This window comes from Colias philodice, chromosome 20 (assembly GCF_061535455.1).
Source record: "Colias philodice isolate Cphi_HAF_F1 chromosome 20, ilColPhil1 Martin Lab GWU primary, whole genome shotgun sequence".
Lineage (NCBI taxonomy): Eukaryota > Metazoa > Arthropoda > Insecta > Lepidoptera > Pieridae > Colias > Colias philodice.
The window spans coordinates 1984106-2006842 of NC_143105.1; the positions used below are offsets into that span (position 1 = coordinate 1984106).

The following is a 22737-nucleotide window of genomic DNA, read 5'->3' on the forward strand; positions in this document are numbered from 1 at the left end:
TAAATTAAATATCAAACAGTCGGGACTATTTTTTACGCACATCCCTTAAATGTAGATCACACGCCCTTAACAAAATAGAGCTCCCAAAACAGATAATAGACAAAACTGTTTGCCCAAAATAAAGCGTTTAAAGATAATGGCGGGAAAAGGATTAATAACTAGCGTCAATGACAATGATAGCAACCCCGAAATAGCCCGCCTTCAATGGGATGACAAAATTAAGAAAAAAAGTAAAAGCATAGACTAAAGGTTTTTACCGCGCCCCGGGCGCCGTGAGTGTTGCCGTCACAAAAAATGATGATCAGAAAAAAAGTGTAAAAGGCCCATAGAATAGACATAATTTATCCTTGAATTAATGATAGCATTGTGTGTTTTCGTTGTAATTTTTATTTACGATTGTTTACCCTATTTTATGTTTTAATATGATACGATATTTATAGATAGCCCTTTACATTTTTGTACTGAGGAATTTTGACTTTTTCCAAGGGTTGTTTTTATTTATGGCAACCGAATCGACGTTTTAATGAGACTGGTTAAAAATTACTCTCTTTGTTAAGTGACAAATGTTGTTCTTTATTCACAATAGATATTTGTTTAATGGTCAATAAAAATTAGATTTTAATTCTTAAAAAGGACGATCGTTATCTAAATGGAAATGGCGTCATCCAATGTTTTGCTTATCTTTATAAAAAACTTAGAATATAATGCGTAGCTTAATTAAATATAATTGATAATTATTAATTTCCCCCAACGAAAAACTATTTATAACTAAATTGCATAACATAACTTTCCATAAAGATAAAACAAAAATAACTAAAAAATATTCTTCCACTTATATAATATTTAGGTAGTAATAACTAATAACTAAATAATATGACAACGTTAAAAAAACAGCCATCTTGATTTTATAAAAATTTTATTGTTACATACTCAGACACGCCGCGTTTTATAAGATGAGGAGATTAAAATTCGTAATAAATTTATTAATGATTAATAATGATATCCAGTTTTGGGGTATTAGGTTAAAGATTTTAGATAATGGAAGGAATGGATAGTTGTGGCAATAAAAAGTCGTAAAATAACGATAATGATGTTTCGATTGTTCTTTGGATGTGGGTGATAATTATTGTTATAATAGTGTTTTATAAAAAAGTCCTGTGTATTGAATATGAATGTAAAGATTGGAGCACATTCCTCTTACTAACACATTGTTTTATAAACTATTCGTTTTCTTTGGCAAAGAGGTAGATTGGACTTCAGAGCTGAGAAATAGATTTTTTTATATTATTAGATAAAGATATTCACGATTCAACAAAGGTTTTACGAGTTTTATTAGTTAAGATACAGGGACTGTAAAAAAACATGCCACTAATTTCACACAAAAGTTTTATGACATAAAAAATATATTTTGAGTAGTTTTTACAAATAGATACTATATTTATCTCTACATCGATTGACAAAGCAGTTTCTACAAATTAGGACCTTTATATTTTCTTTACATTAAGAACATTTTAGTCATTAAATAAATAATATTGTAATTGCCATATCATAAACCTTTACACCATTACCTTGTACAAATATGAAAAAAAAAAATATTGTCCATGGTGAGCATAGACTTTATGGATTATTCACACTCCCACATAACCGTGTTCCCGCCACGAACATTATATCCAACGTTTTAAATTCCCATAAACCGAATGCAATGACACCATATCGGATCGTAAACTTTTATCTCTTCATTTCCTTTTATTTTACACCTTTTGTTCTAACGTTATTATAAAAACATCCCGATCCGTCGATTCTGCCTTGACCAATGTGTGACGTTAAAAATAATGCGGCCATAAAGTTTTTATAATCTGTCAAATCGATAATGTTTCAGCTTTGACATTGGTGAAAAAAAAAAGATTATACACCATTTATACACTGTTTTTTTTTGCTAATCTATGTCCATACTAAACTTTTTTTAATTATTAACATAGGTGTAGCAATAAACCTACAATAATTAATTAATTCAATTTTCTCGTCCAGATCATATTTTCTTTGTTTTTAAATACTTGCTTAATAGCAAATAGCTTCCGCCCGCGGCTTCACCCGCGTGGTGTTTTGATAAAAGGTAGCCTATGTTCTTTCTCAGGGTTTAAAGATTTTCTGTGCCAAGTTTCATCAAAATCGGTTGAAAGCGTAACAGACAGAGTTACTTTCGCATTTATAATATGTATGTATTATAGTGGGGATGTAGAGTTTAACCAAATACGCAATACACTGAATTTCGGCATAGCTAGTTTACCATAAGTATTTCATTTCCTTACAGTATAATAATAATAAAAAAATAAAGTCATGGACGTATAAAAAAAGACGGACGCCGTATTACGAACTAACAACGTGAAGCCACCATAGTAAGCTAGCGATCGTGTAAAGACAATAAACACGCACACACTCTCACCATAGTAAGCTAGTCGGCCGCCATTACGTCGTGAACTACCGACTGATTAACTGCGTCACTGTTTCACAAAAAATATTTAAAATGCCGTCTTGCCGCTTGCGTGGTTAAATGGTGTCGCAACAGTACAATTTTAAATAACAAATCACAAGGGATTACATTCCACAGGGAAGCAAGTTATTTCTTTTATGTTTTAATGACAAAATTATTACGGCAAAATTTATAGAAAAAATACAGCCGCCATTGTCATCAACACAGCTGTTGCCATGGCAACATGGCACACACACATGGATGTTTCGCCGCCATTACTAGGCTTCACTCAATGTTTAGGCGATATACCGTCCGTCTTTTTTTATACGTCCATGAATAAAGTATACCTAGTCATATTAAACATTAGAATTTACCTTAACCAGTGACCTCTCAACCTATGAATAAATAATCGATTTAAAAACCTAAATATTTTTAAGCAAAAACAAGGCTAATTTAAACCACTATTATTATGCCTTCAATATAATGATGTGTTAGGATACCTACTAATTACTAGACCGAACTAAATGGGCGTATGGCTGTGCAGGAAATTAAGTTCTAGATTTGAATCTAGTATTTAAGTTATGATAAAAAATTATTAGCCTTCAAATATATTTATTGCTAATTATTTGTAAACGGTTTAGAGATGATGTTTTATGATTAGTCACGGTGTATGTTATTATAGAGATGTTGTTTCATATTGTACATTAATAAGAATTAATAATGCAAAAAGCATAATTTACTAAACTGTATTACTTGTATACGTAGTATATTATTATTAGTCTGTGGTATTACTTTTAAAACATAGTCTTTACTATATTAACATTATAAAGCTGAAGAGTTTGTTTGTTTGTTTGTTTGAACGCGCTAAGCTCAGGAACAACTGGTCCGATTTGAAAAATTATTTACGTGTTAGATAGCAAAAGCAATTAGAAAAGCACGCTAGTACAAACAGGAGCGGAGCACTGCGAGTAAAACCGCGGGGCACAGCTAGCTATTTCATAAACTTTAAAAGTAATTTAATTTTGCAAGAAATATCTTATTTCTATATCCTATACCTATTTAATATATAGTAGGTAATGAATAAGATAAAATATAATATATTCTTTTCCACGCACAAAATCTTTGGAATTTCAGTCACCTTCATAAAGATTATTCATTTGTATCAAATTTGCAAGTAAATGTATTTCCTTAAAGATAATTAAATCAACGTCGAATTCATTGATAAAATCAACATTCAGTACAATTTTAATGAAATTCACTTCGAATCGTGAACCAAAAAAGCGTTTATATTGAACAAATACTTTCTCAATTTGCAAGTCAAAAGTGTATGAATAATTCAGTTTCGAGCGAGACGAGCAAAAACACACCTATCATTAAAACCCGAATAGCATTATTATTGGTTTAGCAAATTAATGTTATTATGCACTAGGCTCTTGTTATTGCCTAGGTTTAACGTAATTATGCAGATAGACTTTAGAACTTAGATATTATCATGTGTGATTTGTAGTTTGTGTGTTTTATAAATTATATCCTCTTTAGTCTATGTTTTAAATTATGATAAAAAATATTCCGCTCTTAAAAATATTACCCACATCATTCGTGGTTTCAATTGCGTTTTTTTGCACAGCTTCGTTATAGATACAAACGCTTTGAAATGTTAGTGTATTATAGCAGTAACATTATTATAACCAATACTATATGTTATATATTTAATATTTAATTTAAATAAATTATATATAATATATTTAATTTATTTAAATTAAACTAAGATAGAACATTGAAGATTTTTGCTTCCTTATAAGTAACTTCATTCAAACAATCTAGGTACCTAAAAGTTAATTTATTATCGAACGTCAATAAACAAACTACTGATACATATTATATACGATTACATAATAATAACCAATGCTTTCAAATAAATATCTTAATCACACATCAATTAAAATATCTCTACACATAAACGTTGACTAAGTATCTACATATTTTCAAATAAAATGAAGTCCAATTAACAGATGATTCAAAGTAAAACTCATTTTATTAACTCAATTCAAAAACAAGATGCAACATTAGTAGGACAATATTTTTACGCAGGCAACCCCGCGTAAATCTGTCTCGTCTAGAACCGCGTAATTGACGTATTTATTACGGGATAAATAACTCCCGAAGCGCGTAAATTAGTGTAGTACCTAATTTAGCATACGGATTTTAGTACTCCCTCACTAAATAGAGTGGTAAAAATAACTTGGAGTAATAAATTACTATTAACCAGCTATGTCTATATTTTATAACCATTTGTAACAATTTGACTTGATTGTATCAATTTATGTCAACATGACATAAAATGGTAACAATTTATAGAATTTGAATTCATAATAATTAGTTTTCTTCTAATCTCGATAAAAATTTGGCTGTATACGCTCTAGTCCTTCGCCTACTATTTGGGTTTGAAAAAGGAACAAGAATCGGTGGGAAAAACATGAATGACACACGATGCGTAAAAAGTTGAAAATGGCGCCGAACTAACCCTTACCTAATAAGTGTGGTCAACAGGGCCGATTGTCATCATTTCCCCGAAGCGGTGGATACAAAGATCGATGGGCTATATAAAATTCCAGGTAAATACGGTTTTGTCAAGCGTTATAGTTATTTCCTACATATTTGTTAGTTAAAACTGTCGTCTGCGAATCTAGTGTTAATTTATCCCATTCCTTTGAGACTCCGAAAGATTATAAAAAGGAGATTAAGTTTTTATTGGTTCGCGATTTTGGTGATCGTTATCAACGGCCTTCTAGATTTATAAGTTTTCCCACGAGTATTTGTCTAACCTGTATTATGGAGCTGTGGTATTTTTATACGCTAATTTAGGATCTTCTGACGGATTTAAAACGCGATTTATTATATGTATATTTAATTTTGAATAGGTGATATTACTTAACTTAAAATATTATCTGCAGGACATGTTACAGTCTCTCAGTCTGTCCGTGACCAAGCACGCCGTAAATTTTACGAAACGTCCGATTTATTAATAGATGAATACAGTCGCGTATATAAAGCAAAATTAAATATAAAATAACCATCTGATATTCCAATTTCACTTTACTTTTAAAAACAATTTGATTAGTGCATTATGGAATCAAAATCAACTGTTATACCTACTAAACCGAAGTTTTCAAATTTTTATTACAAAAATGTGATCGAATGCAAAGAAAGCCATTTCAGTATAGTTAAAAGTAAAGTTAAAAAATATGCTAAACTAAATATTTAATTACCGTAATAAAGTAAACTTGAGATACCAATTACGCCGTAATAAATGTTAATTATCAACATTTTTGTTTAATGTATTTATTATTTAACCAATTTGTTTACAAATCAAAACTTGTTTTAAATCCTACAGTTATTTATGAGGCTTTTATAATATTTTAATGTTAATGCTATGGTAATAAAAATGAATACTGACTGAAGTTAAGAGCATTCAATTATAAATATTTCAACGCAGTTTTTTAAACTTCTACCATTGATAGACATTTTGATATTTATATTAAATCTTCGTTCTTAAATTATTTAATAAATATTTTATTTCTCTGTGATTTATTTAATCCTATCATTTAAACAATGTTTACATCGCGTATAAAAAAATGATACTTAAGAGTTACTTCTAACCATATTTTAAGCATAAATACCAAAATATTATAATAATTTACAAATCTTCAAAAATATAAACGCGCGCACACATTTTTACAAGCACGAATCCTTTCATGAATAATTACATAACTATAAAACGTATATGACGAGCATATCCTGGCGTCTGCCGTCAGCAGACTAGTTTAATTTTACGATCGTCTATATTGACACATGACAAGATTGGCCGTGTATACAAAATGGACTCCTAAATTGAAATCCTTACGAAGATACAACGTTCGCAGTCGTCAATCGATTCTAAAGATCGACAGAGATAAGCGTAGTGATGCCCTATTGTCCTTTATCGATAGCTTATCGAGTTATCGATGATTCTTACCGCTTGACCCGCGGGTTGTAGATTTATAGTTTGCTAAATAAATGTAAACATAACATCGAAAGCATTTGCATATTCTATTAGAATGTGCTTGTCTGAAAATATACGTAGCTTTCTGGAATTGTGGGAATCTGAATTATGCAGACGGTCAGCGGTCGCGTGTTTACCTCTTGAGAAAGTGTTGCTTGATATTAACTATTGAGTTTAAATCTTGTGTCATAAAGTATTAAATTAGTAAGTCTGAGAGCTGTAAATCTACGCTTTTATGTGATGTGAATATAAATGACGACATAGTTAATTATATAACCACAAATAGATACGATTTAGCCGATACATCTTTTTAATAAATAGCGTATTTTATAAAGCAAGAAGAAAATTAGCTTCTATTTTATTACCTAATATGTATAACAAAATTATGACTTATAGTAACCATTTGTCAATCAGTAGCTATTTAATAAGTACATACTTCAAACACTACCTTTATTTAGTATTATGTTTCAAATGTAGAAAGAATTTATTTATTATTAAAGTTTCAATTACACAATTAAGTAACCATTTTACGTATATAATACTCACGAAATATTAACAGTATCTATGATGGTATGATGATGAAACAGATTAACATATTCCATCAAATTGTTCAAACTATACTTATAAGTTTAATCGTATACTTATCTCGAGACAAAGACTTCCAATTACGTGCGTCAAATAAACAATACACAATTAGAAATTTTATCGACAATCGATATCGAACTCATCAATCTCTAGTCGATCGTTATGAACAAATTTTTCCGACGTCTTCGAACTATTTTACGAAATAGGGTATAATAGTCGTGATAAGATAAAATTTTGGAATAATATAGAGCGATTAATAAACCACTTAGTTATAAATGTCTTAATTAGTATGTATTTAAATTGGGTTCCGCAAGTTGTCGTTGAATATTAAAATCTTAATAAATGAATACGTTTCGATTGACGTAGAAAAATAGTGGATGAGTGATGTTAATTTTTCTGTTTAGATTAGATGCGTTATAAAACTTTGTCTAAATCAAGAGTCTTTAAATGAACTTATAGTTCAAAAATTTTGACAGATTGTCTGTAGCAGTATCTTTTTTTAAATCTGTGCATATTTGTAGTCAATTCTAATAGAATAGTATCTGTCTTAATTAACTGATTATCACCAAAAGGATGATTTTGTTTAGCCGGTTTGTATGTTCGTCTTCAGTATATTTTCAAATCTATGTTATACAATTTTAGCAACGGGAAATACTAGAAATGTCTAATCTGCTAGCAATTTGTAGCGTCAAAAACATAAAAATATAAATAGATTTATTTTCTTAATTTAAGAACGCGTGGTAGTCAAGTTTGGGACTAATTTATTATGTGCTGTTAGATGCAAAAGTAAACAAACACACGGATTACATAAAATGATAAACATTAAACACGATCTTTAGTAATATTCCCTATAATTGATTGGCGACGTTTCCCGTAATAGTTATTCGGGAAGATTGTATGGTGGATAACTACACGCGGAAGCGAACAAAAATCATAAGTACCTACAGAATACTTATTGAAGGAATAAACCTTCTTTTCATTTTAAACCTCGATATGAAATTAATATTTTCTAGGTTAGCTTTTTAAAGGATTGAAATTCAGTTCTAAGGCTTGATCTCGGTCATATGATTGCACGGTTATCTAAAGATATTAAAAAAAAACAGTAGAAAATAAAGTAGGTTTCTACAGGCTGTTAACAAATTAATGTTTCATAATCTTTGAGCTTTTAAGTTCGGTTATTACTCATTACTCTTAAGACAAAATCTTTTTATAATATTGGTTTTAAAGCCTATAAAATTAATAAGGACATCCTTGATCTATCCACAGTTAACGAGAAACAAATTCAGTTACAACTAAATAAATAATACTTAAATACAACATAGACCGTTCACATCAATTCTCCAAATATGCAAATGTGCATTCGTTGTCTATTTGTCCGTCTGTACGACTTTCGCTTGAGAAGTTTATTATAAAGTAAAATGGAATTATCGTCGGTGAAGTAATGTAATTGTGTCCGTTTATTTATATCACCGTATCGAGAATAGCAAGGTATCAGATTATATTACGACCTATGTTTATTTATGTTTAATAATAGTCAAATAAAACCTTCGCAATTGATCGTATAAATAGATTCGTATACAAAGAAGTATTGTAATAGCATTTGATATAATATAATCTGTGCTAAAAATAGATTACTTATAACGTGGTAGAGAGTTTAGTTTCCCGCATGTTTCCCGCTAAATTGTTCATAGACAAGAATGTTTTTTTTTATAGACTGCCTAGTCTTAAGACTACTGTTAAAGTTGTAAATCCATAAAAACTTATATAACCGCTGATTTTTAAGTAATTTTACAATGATTTCAATTAAAGGATAGTTTTCCCGTTGGTGACTTATTTCTGTTACGATTATTTTTATGCTCTTTATTTGTTAAAGTACAAGAAGAAGTAAGAAATAAAACACAACAGAAGCAGTTGAATCAGTTCCTATTACATAAGCAAAATCTGTTTAAATTTATCCTTCAATATTGTCTTTTAAGATAATTGCATAAGATAAATTGAATTGGTATAGGTAATTCCCTTTCAATGAGGCTCTTCAAATTGATTACCCATTATTAGTTTAAAACATATTTAGGTATAATGGTGGTTACTAATAACTTCATTTATAATAAATTTAACGCAAAATATGTATCCCATAATCTTTATTACACGACATTAAAATAGAATTTATGCTTGAGCATTATTTCCTTCGACCATAAACAACACCTTGACAAGTTTTCTCCCGCCATTACCGTGACGTTCCATTTTACGGACATTCGCGTTGTCTTCACAGATTATAAATACGAATATAATTCCTTTTCGTGCATATGAGTATAGTGACCTCTGGCGTGGTGTAGCAAAACTAGCGCTAATTTGCCCTGCAGGATTCGCTGCGGGGGGTCCAACGTTTTGCATGATAAATACGGGTAACTCCGAGATGAAATTCTATTATTTATACAAAATTACTAGTTAAAGTCTGGGACTTGTTTACGACCAGACAGACTTCCTAATGGCGTAGGAGTCTAATTATTTATAAACAAGAATCTTACGTGTTAAATGCAATGTTGGTGCCTTTATCTTATATATATAAAATTCTCGTGTCACAATGTTAGTCTGCATACTCCTCCGAAACGGGTGGACCGATTCTCATGAAATTTTCTGTGCATATCGGATAAGTCTGAGAATCGGCCAACATCTATTTTTCATATGTACCACGGGCGAAGCCGGGGCGGACCGCTAGTATTTTATAATATTGCTAATGTAGCCTATTCTGAACCTAATAATTCAAAAGACTTCCGATAAATAAATTGCCACCGCAATAAATCTGCGAAATAATATTAAACCGGCGGCCAATCGCTATATATCAAGGAATAGAGCCGATTGAAAACAACGTATTCGAAGCTAATGCTGAGTCGTGGCACAATTTGCGATACATTAGTACGACTTGCGGCAATTCTCTTATACATATTTATGAATGCGACGGACAATTTCTTTAGTTACCACACCGACTCGTTCGGATAACAAGGATCTTCATGATAGACCAATTTAAAGACAACTGTTCGAATTCCTCGCGGTAATATGTGTAAAGTCTATGCCGACCGGGCGACAGCTTTATCGAGCTATCTTTAGAAGTAGATAATAGAAACTCTTTGATCATTCTGCCCTAATAGCTCGGAGGCGCTTTCGCTCGTTATAAATCTAAAACTAAAATTGTAACACAACTGTACCGTTTAAACTGTATTAATTTTACTCAGCTCGCAAATTGGACGAGAAACTTGTCGCATAACAGTAATGATTGACTTTACAAAAATAATTCATGAATTAGATCGATAACTAAAACTGGATTTCTTTTGTTCCAGAAGGATCTCACGGACGACTGTGTGTTCGATGAGTATATAGAGGAGAACAATTACAACACGTACTCGCGGATACGAGGCGACAAGAAGACGTTTCTGGCGCTCGACAACCGGGGCAAGGCGCGGCGGACGCAGATCCCGCTCAGCCGGCCGCTGGGCAACCTGTCCGGGTACGCGCTCACGCTGACCAAGCGCTGGGAGGGGCCCAAGCAGGCGCAGTGCCCACCGCGCCGGCACCGCGGCAAGCTGAAGCGCCCGCCGCCTTTCCACCGGAACTGCCAGCGGCGGGTGCAGAAGCAGAACATGAGGAAGCGCAAGCACAAGAAAGCGAACGATCCGAAAAAGAAGCGGCACCCGAAAGCGCGGCGGAAACACGCGAACGGCACCACCTCGACGACCACGGAGGGTTGGGACGAGTCCACCATGTCGACGATGTCCACGACGGACGCGGAGTTTTTTCGGTCGGCGACCGGTCACGCGTGAGCCGGTCGCTGCTCGCGGTCGGGGCCGCCGTGGCGCTCGCACACTAGCACCGTTCCACACTTACGCGCGAGAATCTCTTATCATTCCCACTCAACGCCCTTCCGAAGGAATGGCTCTTGATATTCGCACGCCGAATGAAACGGGCGACGCGCGCCCCAGACTCGTTGATCGTTACCCCTTGCGACTGCGGTCCGCTGATGTTTCACCGCGAAAGGACTATGTCTGTAATGTCCAGCGACCGCAGTCCGATTAGCATTTCCCAATTAAATACTCAACAATTCGTGACGTTGCATTTATCGTCGTCATCGTATGATATTACTCTACCAAAGCTACTGAAATTATCTATCTCAATTTATATTCCTAGTTCGCTTTAACGTAGTCGTATCGGATTCCAATCGTCTTAGTTATCATGAAATTATTAACATAGATGTTATCGATAACTTATGTAATGTCTAATGAATTCGTTTAAACGAGTCGAGATTGATGTTTGGTAATGTGGAACTGTGTTAGGGGAAGGACGATCCGTGTTCGCGGCAAATGGGCGGCGGTGGAGCGCGAGCTCGGCTGACCCGGCCCACTGTTCCTCTCGTCTATTCTAACCTTTCGACCGAATCACGCGTCTGTTTATTATTCGTATATCATCCGAATCGATTTCCTAAGCGTCTCTTATTTAATTAAGTCTAAGTGATCCGTTAATGGACGCTGTGCGGCCGTCGTATTCCGTTATACGCGGTTATCAGATCCGAATATCTCGAAGCCCGTCCCGTACGAACGACTCGAATATTGTCTATATTAATGTTATGACGAGTCCATTAGTTGCGAACATGGATCGAAGAAATGTTTTTGTACTTAGACGGATGTGTTGGGTGTATTTTCATAAGAAATTGACTGAAAATATATGACTGAGTAATGTAGGTACCGTCGGTTTTGGAATAGGCTATGATAGTGTAAAGTGCGGCGGCGGCATGCTTCTGTTAAATTTAAGTTGCGATGGACGCGAAGCGATCGATTTTATTTATCTGTGACTCGATTCGAACGTTCGCCATTTCGCGCGCAAAATCCTTCGCTTCCGTCCGCCCAAAAAAATGAATTAGTGATAAAATTTAACGGCGACGAAGTGACTATTAGTAGTTAGTTATAAAACGTGTATGTAATTTGTAAATTATTTATTTTATTTTCCATAGAGAAAGTCGTATTTTGTTAACGTTTTAGTTGATGTTTTAATTCTCTTGACCCCTTAGTTCCATCCGATGTAGATAGTAGGATGACATACGCTTGTAATGTTAGTGAGCCAATTTTATGTGTATTATATTTATAACTCCGTTCTGTAACGATATGTTATTTGTATTGTTTGTATGGATGAATATTGTGAATGAATAAATAGATATTATTACACGAATACATTCTGTATAGATCCCTCGCATTCGATTTATGTTCTTGGTATGTATGTATCATTAAAAAATTAGCGGACCGTTTCTATGAATGTTAATTCAAAATTCATTCGATACAAATAAACGTATACCTATTAATCGATTTGTAGTGCATAACAATAAGAATTAATGGTCCGCTGATTATAAATATTCAAAAGTAATGAATATTCATAGTAACAAGCTTTATGATTGTACCTACATAAGTATATAAGAAGGATGATATCAAGTTATTTATTATGTCTTGTTGTGGAAAATGAAAACGACGTAATGTACTATGTAAAGCATTTAACCACATTTTTATCAAAACATCCTGAATCAACTCGTCATTCAATACATGTTTATAATCGATTTTAGTAATCGATACGCTATTATTTTTTGTAAATATCGTTCTTTTAGCCTAGAAACAGTATTGGTGCATCGTGAAACATCTCGATTAAATAACTAGTTTTATAATTTTCTATCAAATAAACTTTGTCGTAAGACTTTGTATTTTCATCATTCGATTATACGTGGTTATTTGAATTTTGATTCCTTTCAGACGTATGGCAACACTATATAAATCTCATACGCGTGCTCGAAAATATTCTTAAAAATTATCTATATTCTCTATGGTTTTAATAATCTATGGACAAGTTTTTAAGAACACAAATTTTCGAGTTTCGCGCGAATTTTCAAATCATAGTACCTACCTTGTCAATGTAAAAATAAATGTTATTTTTGTTATTTATACATGTGCCATAATACCCCTACTTTTAATAGTTTTATCTGTCAATAGTAATTTGTAATAATTGTCTATTATCTGATAAGGGATTTAACAGGAGTCGGTCAATATATGTATTATAATATTATAATACTCCTTAGAAGTTCCAAGAATCGTAATACATAGCATGGTAATTGAGCCGCAAGGAGTTGGGGCCATATAGTTGCATTTTAAAACGATTTAAAAATATTTCGATCACGAAACACCGAGTATACAAAATTATTTTATGAAGTTAATAAAGACAGATTTTTTTAATAAAGTATACTGTTAACATTTCAATATTATTTAGGACAGTAGAGTCCTAACAGTTTATTAAAGTAATTTATCTATTTGCAACTTATGGTCAAGAGAGAAGGGGTAAAGAATTGGATATAGTAGTGAAAAATGTATCGAAAGCTTAGCTTGTACCCACCAATTTATGGCTCCTAAGCCTGTTTCTCGAAGTTCGAGACGGGTAAAACTTGGGTCAAACAGTATTACTTAATTAATTTCGATATCTTTACATTTTTACATTAATATACCGGTATTCGTGACGCAAATGGACTCATAATGCTTAATCGATAGTGCTCTCGAATAAATAACATAAAACAGAATCATCCTCGAAGGACCATTTCGACGAAAATTCGATCGAATTCAGTGTACATACAATATAACTAGCAATAATAGGTTTAAAATGTACTCATAAGGAATTATGAACACTTAGTTCGATCCGATTATTGTAGAAGTGATATTAGGTATTTTTTACAAATATTCGAGCAAACCTTTATTATCGATATAGCATAATGTCGATTAATCGAATCGATTATCAATTCATCAGAATTTAAAAAAAATATTGCACGACTGGCGGCAACAATTACTACTTCATGTTGAGTCGTGCGATAGAATATCCAGAGGTTTCGGCTCACAATAACAAAATTTGCCAGAATAAGTAGACTTACCAAAAGAATGATCGAAACTTTAGACAATAACTTTTTACAGCCTCTTATACCGAGAATAAATAAAATGATTCTTTGAATATTGTACGATGTTTTATTTTGAAACCTATTTAGTTTATAAGTACCTACACCTTTATAAATAAAATCTATAATATAGGTAGATATTGCTATAAAGTATAAGAAAAAATAGTAGAGATAGGAAAAAGAAATGGGTATCTTAACTTACCTCCTAATCGTATTGTTTCACCGATCGATTTTCATAAGTAATTTTGCTTACTCTGAATGAACAAGGTACCTAGGTACACTAAAATCAAGACCAATATGTAACATAATAATTGTAGTCCGGTTATATTGAGAACATACCTACCTATATATTTTTAAACAGAAATATTAGGTATATATTGTAGAGAGAAACGACTCAAGCATAATATTATCTACTTAACTAATCTTATGTTATGTAGTAGAACTGTAGTAGGTAGAATAATGAAAGTGAGATATCTATGTAATATCATAGATCACTGTGAAATTCACGGTCTTTATATACAAGTTAAATATGCTGATTTGCACTTTAAATCTTTCTGGTTGTTGCTAATGTTTAAATAATAAGGAGATCCACATTATTATTCAAATTAATTCACATTCGTAGAGCTCTTAGCAGTTATAAATCTTCATTGCAACATGTTGATAGACAACCAGTCTTAAAATATGCCTAATTGGTTACATACAAGATGAATATCATTTATACTTAAGATTAAAAAGATACCTTTTAGCTGACTCCGAAACATTACTAATTAGGTACTACCGATTATGGCAACTGACACAAGAATATTATTTCAAAAAATAATTTGTAAATTAATGGTATCGAGACATTCGCCTAAGTAAATGTACATAATGCCTTATTCTACATACTCTTTGCAAACCTAGGTATCCGTCATAAACGGTATTATGGGCGTATTCAGAAAGAAAGCTTGAAACTTATAAGCGCTTATCGGCACTTGTCATGTTCATATATTTTCTTGTCATTTTCCTGTCAGTGCTGGTAACCCGCGCAGGAAAATATATGAACATGACAAGCGCCGATAAGCGCTTATAAGTTTCAAGCTTTCTTTCTGAATACGCCCTTAGTTTATAGAATGAAAACTAAAAATGAAAGAACTCATCATATTCAACTTTATATATCATACTTATAAACTATAAGCAAAGGTTTTGCACTTCACTACGTTGCTGACATAATAGAATTTTATTATGTACATGTACATACACAAATAAATCTTAATTTTCCAGATTCAATCTGAGCACATGAAAATCCAATATATTATATAATCTGTATACTGCAAAAATGATAGTTCTGTCAGTGTCACTCGCTACTTTTTGACAGCCGCTATCGATGACATTATCTGCGTCTTTACTCGATGCTGTATTCGATCGACGCCATTTTGTCTCAAGTGAATTTAATAATTCCTCGATTCGATACGCGTACAGAATCGGTTTCGGCCTAACATCAGAGATTCGACGGCGAATTGATTGATAATCGGGAATCGATAATTATGAAGAAAACATCGTCCCTTGTATGGCGATTTTTCGATCGCTTGGAAGAGAATAAAAGATGTGTAGCTGTGGTGTGTAAATTATGTGATTGCCAATACAAATACTTTGGGAATACAACGAATTTGCGGACGCATTTAGTGAATAAACATCCTATACAATGGGAATTAGGACAGAATGGAACATTGGAAGATAGCTATCGAGTGGCTGACGATGAAGCTACACATACATCGAGATCTACTCCACGTAGGAAGAGATACACAAAAAACTACAAGAATGATAACGTACGTTATTCCATATCAGTTAATAAGAACCCAGATAGCATGGGCGAGGAGGGTGGCATACCTGTTATAAAAGTACGCAATGTGTTTATGTAATTAGCCTGTAGGTGTACGTTAATGTTTTTTTATCTTAACTGTTGTATCGATTATAAATGATAGTGATGACCAATCGATAAGATCGATATCCAGTCCTGTCATAGCGTAAAATCGATATGGTTTTGTTATGATTTGATTAACATTACAATCCATTGGATTGAATCCAATCACCATTAAACTTAAATAAAAAATTAAGTATGAATTTGGATTGATAGTTAACTAAATGATGATAATGGTCTTAGTATAGAAAACAAGGAATCATTAAACAGTTTGTAAACAAACTAAAATTTAGGTTACTACTTACTTTATAGGTACTTTTACAGCAGTTTTTTTCAAAAATTATCTGTATGTTGTGAATTTTCAATATTTCAAATATACCTATGAGAAATTTCTTATACCTATTTTAATTTCTCATCTTAATATATATAAATCTCGTGTCTCAATGTTTGTCCTCAATGGACTCCTAAACCACTTAACCGATTATAATAAAATTCGCACACCATGTGCAGTTCGATCCAACTTGAGAGATAGGATAGTTTAAACATGTAGGTACCACGGGCGAAGCCGGGGCGGACCACTAGTATATTATATAGCATTTAGATGTATAACTTCTTAATATATATAAATCTCGTGTCACAATGTTTGTCCTCAATGGACTCCTAAACCACTTAACCGATTATAATAAAATTCGCACACCATGTGCAGTTCGATCCAACTTGAGAGATAGGATAGTTTAAACATGTAGGTACCACGGGCGAAGCCGTGGCGGACCACTAGTATATTATATAGCATTTAGATGTATAACTTTATAATCACTATGAGTTTATTTTAATAAGATATTTTCAAGGTTGCTAACTAGAATATGACTATGTTTTGCACGGTGAAAACATAGAAGTTTTAAACAATATTCAAATTTTATATTATTTTGTTTTCGGTATGCACTTATTCTTGATATTTATTATTTTTTATTATCATTTAAACACTTGCTGTATTCTCGTCAACTTCTAAATATCAACAAACAATTTAATTGTCTTACATTTCAGGTGGATGTACTAGAAAATGAAACGGACACAGATCAGCATGATGACGATACCGAAGCAACGATAAACCTCGTGAAACAGATGGAAAACCGAGGTTCCGATGAAGAATGGTTAAACGATGAAGTATTTGAAACTGTAGAAGCGTATCAGCCACCGAAAAAGAAAATGAAGTATAGAACCATCAAACGCGAGGTCACCACACCCCCTCGCACAACTAACTACCAACGGATCCCCAAAGTTTCCAAACAAATATTAATCGACAATCGGAAAGACGAATATAGCGTGTTTGGTGAATATGTGAGCAATAAATTGAGGAAACTCAAAAATAATCAAACTAGAAGCAATATTCAGCAATTAATTACAACTATACTGTGGCAAGCGGAGTATGGTGTATATGATAGTATGGAGACCGTTAAAAGGGTGATTCTACACTCTGTACAAGATATGGATGTACAGACGGAACAAGTTATTGTACATCAGATTAACGAAACCAGTGAAGTGCAAGATCCCATATTGGATCAGTAATTTTTTCATACCAAAGAAATGTGATTATAGTGATTTAAGTTTTTTTGTTGTATATTATTAAATAAAGGTAAAGAGTTTGATATAAATAGTGTTTCTTCTTTCTTTCTTTCTTTATGGCAAGAAGATATTAGCCAAGCAGTCTCTTTGTGAGCCTTAATTTTAAAATAAGAATGATTATTCTACTATAATCCGAGACTATAATTTTTTTCTTGCATTTGGACCAAATGATTGACTTTTTCTTTAACTAGTAGTTTTCTTGAATTATTTTAGCCTCATAACCCTAATTTGTTTTAAAAATAAATCAATCTTATTAATTAATGATTACTTTAATTAATAAAACGCCCTACAAAACGTACAAAGAGGTCAAAATGAGAATCTTATTTATCAACAAAACGCGCATGCGCGTTCTTCAAAGGCGGATGTCAATGTCAATTGTCAAATCAGCTGTTCTACCATCATGGCGACGTTGACTCGCGCCTCGCAAAAATTATTAAAAAACGCGAATTTTTCGCAAATAACCGCACGTAATATTAGTTTTGTGAATAGAAATAATTACAGAAATGTGTGGACCACCTGTGCTTGTGTTGTTGGTGCCGGTGTTTTGTTCTATGCTGCTAAAAATAGATATGGAAAGCACACGGTTTACGCGCTCAAAGTAAAGGTGAGGTTTATTTATATTTGCGCCGGCTGCTAAAAATTTACATTTGTTTAAGTATTAAGAAGGCCTCTGATGTCATTTGATTCATTATATAGGGAATATGTTACGTTAATAATTTAAAAATCGATAAATCAGATCTGGTCTTTTAAAATTTTTTTTCAGATCATCACAAACCGTATGCCATTGATATTACATTTTATTATATAAATAACCATATTTAAAATCTATCACAAACGCCCTTTTACAGTAATCTTTTTTTATTCCATGAAAAACGGACAATTCCAAATAATAGAGCTACACTAATCTTTAATTCTGTGAGTCACATAGGTACAAGTAAAAATTTCAGTTTTCAGAACCTATAAAAAAAAATCCTACTTAACAGGATTCATGACAATAAGCTTTTCTATTGATATTGATCAAATGATTTATATTTTATAATATTAAAAATTAAAATAAGAACTTCATGAGACTAAAAAGGTTGATGAATAGTCTGTAGGTTCTGGTTTGGTTTTCATCTAATAAAATATGTAAAAATCTCGAGCTGCAATGCTAAAGTTAAACTCCTTCGAAAAGGCTTGACCAATTCTCATGAAATTTTGTGTGCATATTTGGTAGGTCTGAGAATCGGACAACATATATTTTTCATCCCCCTAAATGATAACAGAAAGCTAGAACAATGTTTACTGGGACAGTTATTTAATCCATAGTATTATGAACCTTTTCTTTTTGCTTGTTTTTCAAGCACATATCAGGAAGTTCCGGCTTAAATTGGAAATAAGCAATAGTCAAGTGTTCTCTTATTTGTTACAGCGTAGCGTATTCGTTATTAAACTAATATGTTCAAGCATAAAAGAGGAGCAGTGTAAAAGAGTTTCTAGTTACTAATAAATAAATGAATATCAAAAGCAGATGTTAACGAGATTGATGTAATTCTGGTAGCCGTCATCTATTCCAAGAAAAGAGAATGATGTTTTAGGCCAATGTGTTTCTATTTTCGCACCATTCATCATACCAGCACACTGTATGTCTCCTTCCTTGTAGGCTGTTAGCTGAAAGTGAAAAATATGGTTAAAAAAATATTTAAAATACATCCTTAAACTTACGAAAATATTATTTTATCACAGATCTTTATAAAAATAAAATATAAGTAACTTTATTTGTCTCTTCACAACAATAGGTACATTGCTTGCAAATACATTGTAAGTGTATCATCTAGTGTTGTGAGAGACTGGTGCCTGAAATAGGTATCTTCGATATACAAAGATGTATTTAATTGGTCCATTTAATGTGGGCCAAGAAGTTGGTTACTGTATACAAACATGTCAATTATTAATAGTTGATCCGAGGAATTATTGTGAACAGGGGTGATGGAAACAACTTACAAGAATTTCCAAGCGTTTGAAAAACCGGAATCGGATCTATAAAAAAAAATATTATTTACAGTTGTAAAAAAAGAGTTATTTAGAATAGGTATTAAATGTGTAAGTGGAGTTGTTTCCCATCATCCCTGTTCATACAAACATACCGTTGAAGCTAATACAAGCATATTAAATAAATTGAAAATTGATGAAACATCAATTACAGAGATACCAAAACTTACTTACACATATATTATATATAAATTTTCCTTTTTATTTTGTCAAGAATACAAATGCAAGTGAAATTGAAGAGGAATCCAATATTGCTGTAATGCAAAATTGTGAAGTGCACGCGAAGCCGTAATCGGAAAGCTTGTGTAAAATTAAGAAAATTGGTTTCTACTTAACTAATTAAATAAGAAATATAGACGGAGAATGAAATAATTTGGAAAATCCAAAAGTGCACGCCTCATAATTTTTTTTTAATAAATATTTATTAAACCCTCGTCTGTCGGAACACAGATCTGAGCCAAAAATTTTGTACCCGTTGTCTGTCGTGGCACAGATCTGTGCCAAATCATCGCCGGTTGGAAATTAGCTCATTGTAACGCAAATATAGTTCAAATCTGCATAAACGACTATTTAGTTGATAGCTTATGAATTACTGAATATTTAAAGTCCATCACTTAATAATTTGACCGATAAATATTCGAAATATAACAGTAATTATGTCATACTTTAGTCGAGTAACTTTTAAATTTTAAAGTTTTAAAAAATGTAAAATTTTGCGGAAAGTTGATAAACGGTAAGTATTTATTGTTCTTTTTATTATTATTCACTATATATCCTAATGTTTATGTGCCGAAATAATGAAAATTACCAATAATTATACCACAAATAATGGCTCCAAATATGTATCTACCATTTCACTGTACGTTGCTTAGTTTTTGACCCCTGGTTAATCGTATTTTATTTTTAATATTTTATTTGTTTTTTTACATCATTTTACAAGAAATTTTATGAAGATTTTTATAATATAATTCAAAATTTGATACTGTGTTCCATTTTAAAGATATTTCGTTTTCAATTCAGAACCGACAATAATTTCCCCGTAAAATTCGCGTACAGGATGTTCGCATATTGTATGAAATTGAAAAATTTAATTGTTCGTCTTCATACATATGTTTTGTTTATATTGATGGGTATCGTTTTTGTGGTATTTATTGTCCTCAGGTTTAATACGATATAATCAACTATACAAATTATAGTCCGTAACCTCTATGGAATTCCTTTAATTTTAGTATATTATGGTTAAAAGTGTATATTATATGCTGGAAAAATAGTAAAAAAAACCTACATCGGGAACAATAGTTTTCACTATGACCTATATATAGGACAAAGTGACTATGTTACTATGTAATTTGTGTAGGACAAACTGGAAAAGAAATTTAACACATTAATTGTACAACATATTCTTACCTTAATACAAATGCAACATATTATTTTTTATTGGGGAACCATATTATGTTTCTGAAAAAATAAAAAACCGGCCAAGTGCGAGTCGGACTCGCGCACCGAGGGCTTCGTACAAACTTATTTTTTTAATTATGCTGTAGGTATCTTTTAATTCATATTTTAGAATTCTTTATCTGTGCTATAAGACGTTGCTATTGTAAGTTTTTATAACCTTGCAAATGTCGAAAATTACGAAAATTTGCAGCATAAACGGTTGTATCTTTTGATTGCGTTGGCATATATTATGTTTGATTCTGTTTTTATTTTGTTTTTCTGTCGTCTCACAATTTCAAAATGAACGACAACACGGGAGTTGTCATTTTTGAAACCCAGATAGTCCAAAGATGTTTTTACACATATTTTGGGGTTATTTCTTTAAAACTGGAAGAATGTTTTTTTATAGTTTTGAACCTCAATACGATTCGCGCTTCAAGGACTCCGAACAAACCTACTTTTTATTATGTTTTAACTTCTAGTGTTTTTAGTGAATTTTTCTTTATCTGTGCTGTAAAACCTTGCTTTTAACCAAGTCCACTTAACTTTTGACCCGTAGGTTTTGATTCCCTTGCTAGTAGTTGCGGTTTTCAGAATATGCCGCATATGAATATTATTTCTTCTGATTGCGTCTTAAATCTTATATCTCCATACCAATTTGCATGAAATTTGGTATGGAGATATTTTGATACCCGAGAAAGGACATAGGCTACCTTTTATTGCGAAATATGTACCACGGGCGAAGCCGGGGCGGACCTCTAGTCTTCTTATATATAAAAATGAATCGCAAAATGTGTTGGTAAGCGCATAACTCGAGAACGGCTGAACCGATTTCGATAATTCTTTTTTTATTATATTCCTTGAAGTACGAGGATGGTTTTTATGTAGAGAAAACGTAAATATGTACCACGGGCGAAGCCGGGGGCGGACCGCTAGTGTATTATAAATCTGAGTTTTTAATGTGAATATCAAGTTAATACATGTAGCCGTTCATTAGGTGTAAGTTGAAATTATTATTATTTTTTTTATATAAAGTGTAATTAAAAAAATCATGTTATTTGCGATTATTCTTATATCTGTTTTATAAAACATTGCTTATTACCAAATTTAAAGATTTTATGTACTTGGGAAGTACCCTGTCGGTTTTGATTCCATTGCAAAAGTCAAAATTTGCTAAAAATTGCAGCATTAATGGCTGCATCCCAAAGGGTTTGGTTTTTAAGGGTCCAGAACCCTAATAGGATCACGTCTGTCCATCCCATCTGCCCATCTGTCTGTCAAGACCCATTTTCACAGGAACGCGTGATGTGACATAAAACTGAAATTTATATTGATTACTTGAGTCGATTGAAGCTGTGAAAAAATCAAACTTATAAACCAACGCAATCAAAAGATAAAGCCGTTTATTAACTCAGGCCCCGGAATCACAGACACAATAGAAAATCTATTGTATCGTGGACCGATCGGGCCGTTCGGGGCTCAATGGGTTATGCTGCAAATTTCGACATTCGCAAGGGAATCGACACCTACAGGGTACTTTCCGTGTACGTAGAGTTTTGAAATTGGGGTAAAATAAGGTCTTATAGCGCAGATTGAAGAATAATTTCGAAAAACATAAAATTTCGGAGTTACAACATAATAAAAATGTTGTGTGGTTTTATGAAACCACGGTAAAAGTGAAACTGTTC

General features: G+C 32.5%; 3 protein-coding genes across 10 annotated transcripts in view; all 3 read left to right on the forward strand.

The window, feature by feature from the left end:
• The window catches only part of bnl (fibroblast growth factor branchless), a 189922-nt gene extending 175803 nt beyond the window's left edge, over positions 1-14119 (forward strand). For 4 of the 5 annotated variants that reach the window (XM_089707879.1, XM_089707882.1, XM_089707880.1 and 1 more), the window contains exon 5: positions 10433-14119. In XM_089707879.1, coding sequence (XP_089564005.1) covers positions 10433-10912 — 480 coding nt within the window. In that variant the 3' untranslated portion in view covers positions 10913-14119. The remainder of the gene's footprint in view (positions 1-10432) is intronic. The other variant, XM_089707884.1, reaches the window with a different exon arrangement.
• A 1322-nt stretch (positions 14120-15441) lies between these two features.
• LOC149479278 (uncharacterized) lies at positions 15442-17610 on the forward strand. 2 transcript variants are annotated; one of them, XM_089708015.1, is made up of 2 exons: positions 15442-15938; positions 17003-17610. In XM_089708015.1, the coding sequence occupies exons 1-2, from the start codon at positions 15585-15587 to the stop codon at positions 17522-17524; spliced, it is 876 nt and encodes a 291-aa protein (XP_089564141.1). In that variant the 5' UTR covers positions 15442-15584; the 3' UTR covers positions 17525-17610. The 2 variants fall into 2 exon arrangements, with proteins under 2 accessions (XP_089564141.1, XP_089564142.1); XM_089708016.1 differs by having other exon boundaries at positions 15443-15866.
• A 335-nt stretch (positions 17611-17945) lies between these two features.
• The window catches only part of MICU3 (Mitochondrial calcium uptake 3), an 87584-nt gene continuing 82792 nt past the window's right edge, over positions 17946-22737 (forward strand). For 2 of the 3 annotated variants that reach the window (XM_089707858.1, XM_089707859.1), the window contains exon 1: positions 17947-18185. In XM_089707858.1, coding sequence (XP_089563984.1) covers positions 17982-18185 — 204 coding nt within the window. In that variant the 5' untranslated portion in view covers positions 17947-17981. Of the gene's footprint in view, positions 18186-22737 lie in introns of all 3 variants that reach the window. The other variant, XM_089707857.1, reaches the window with a different exon arrangement.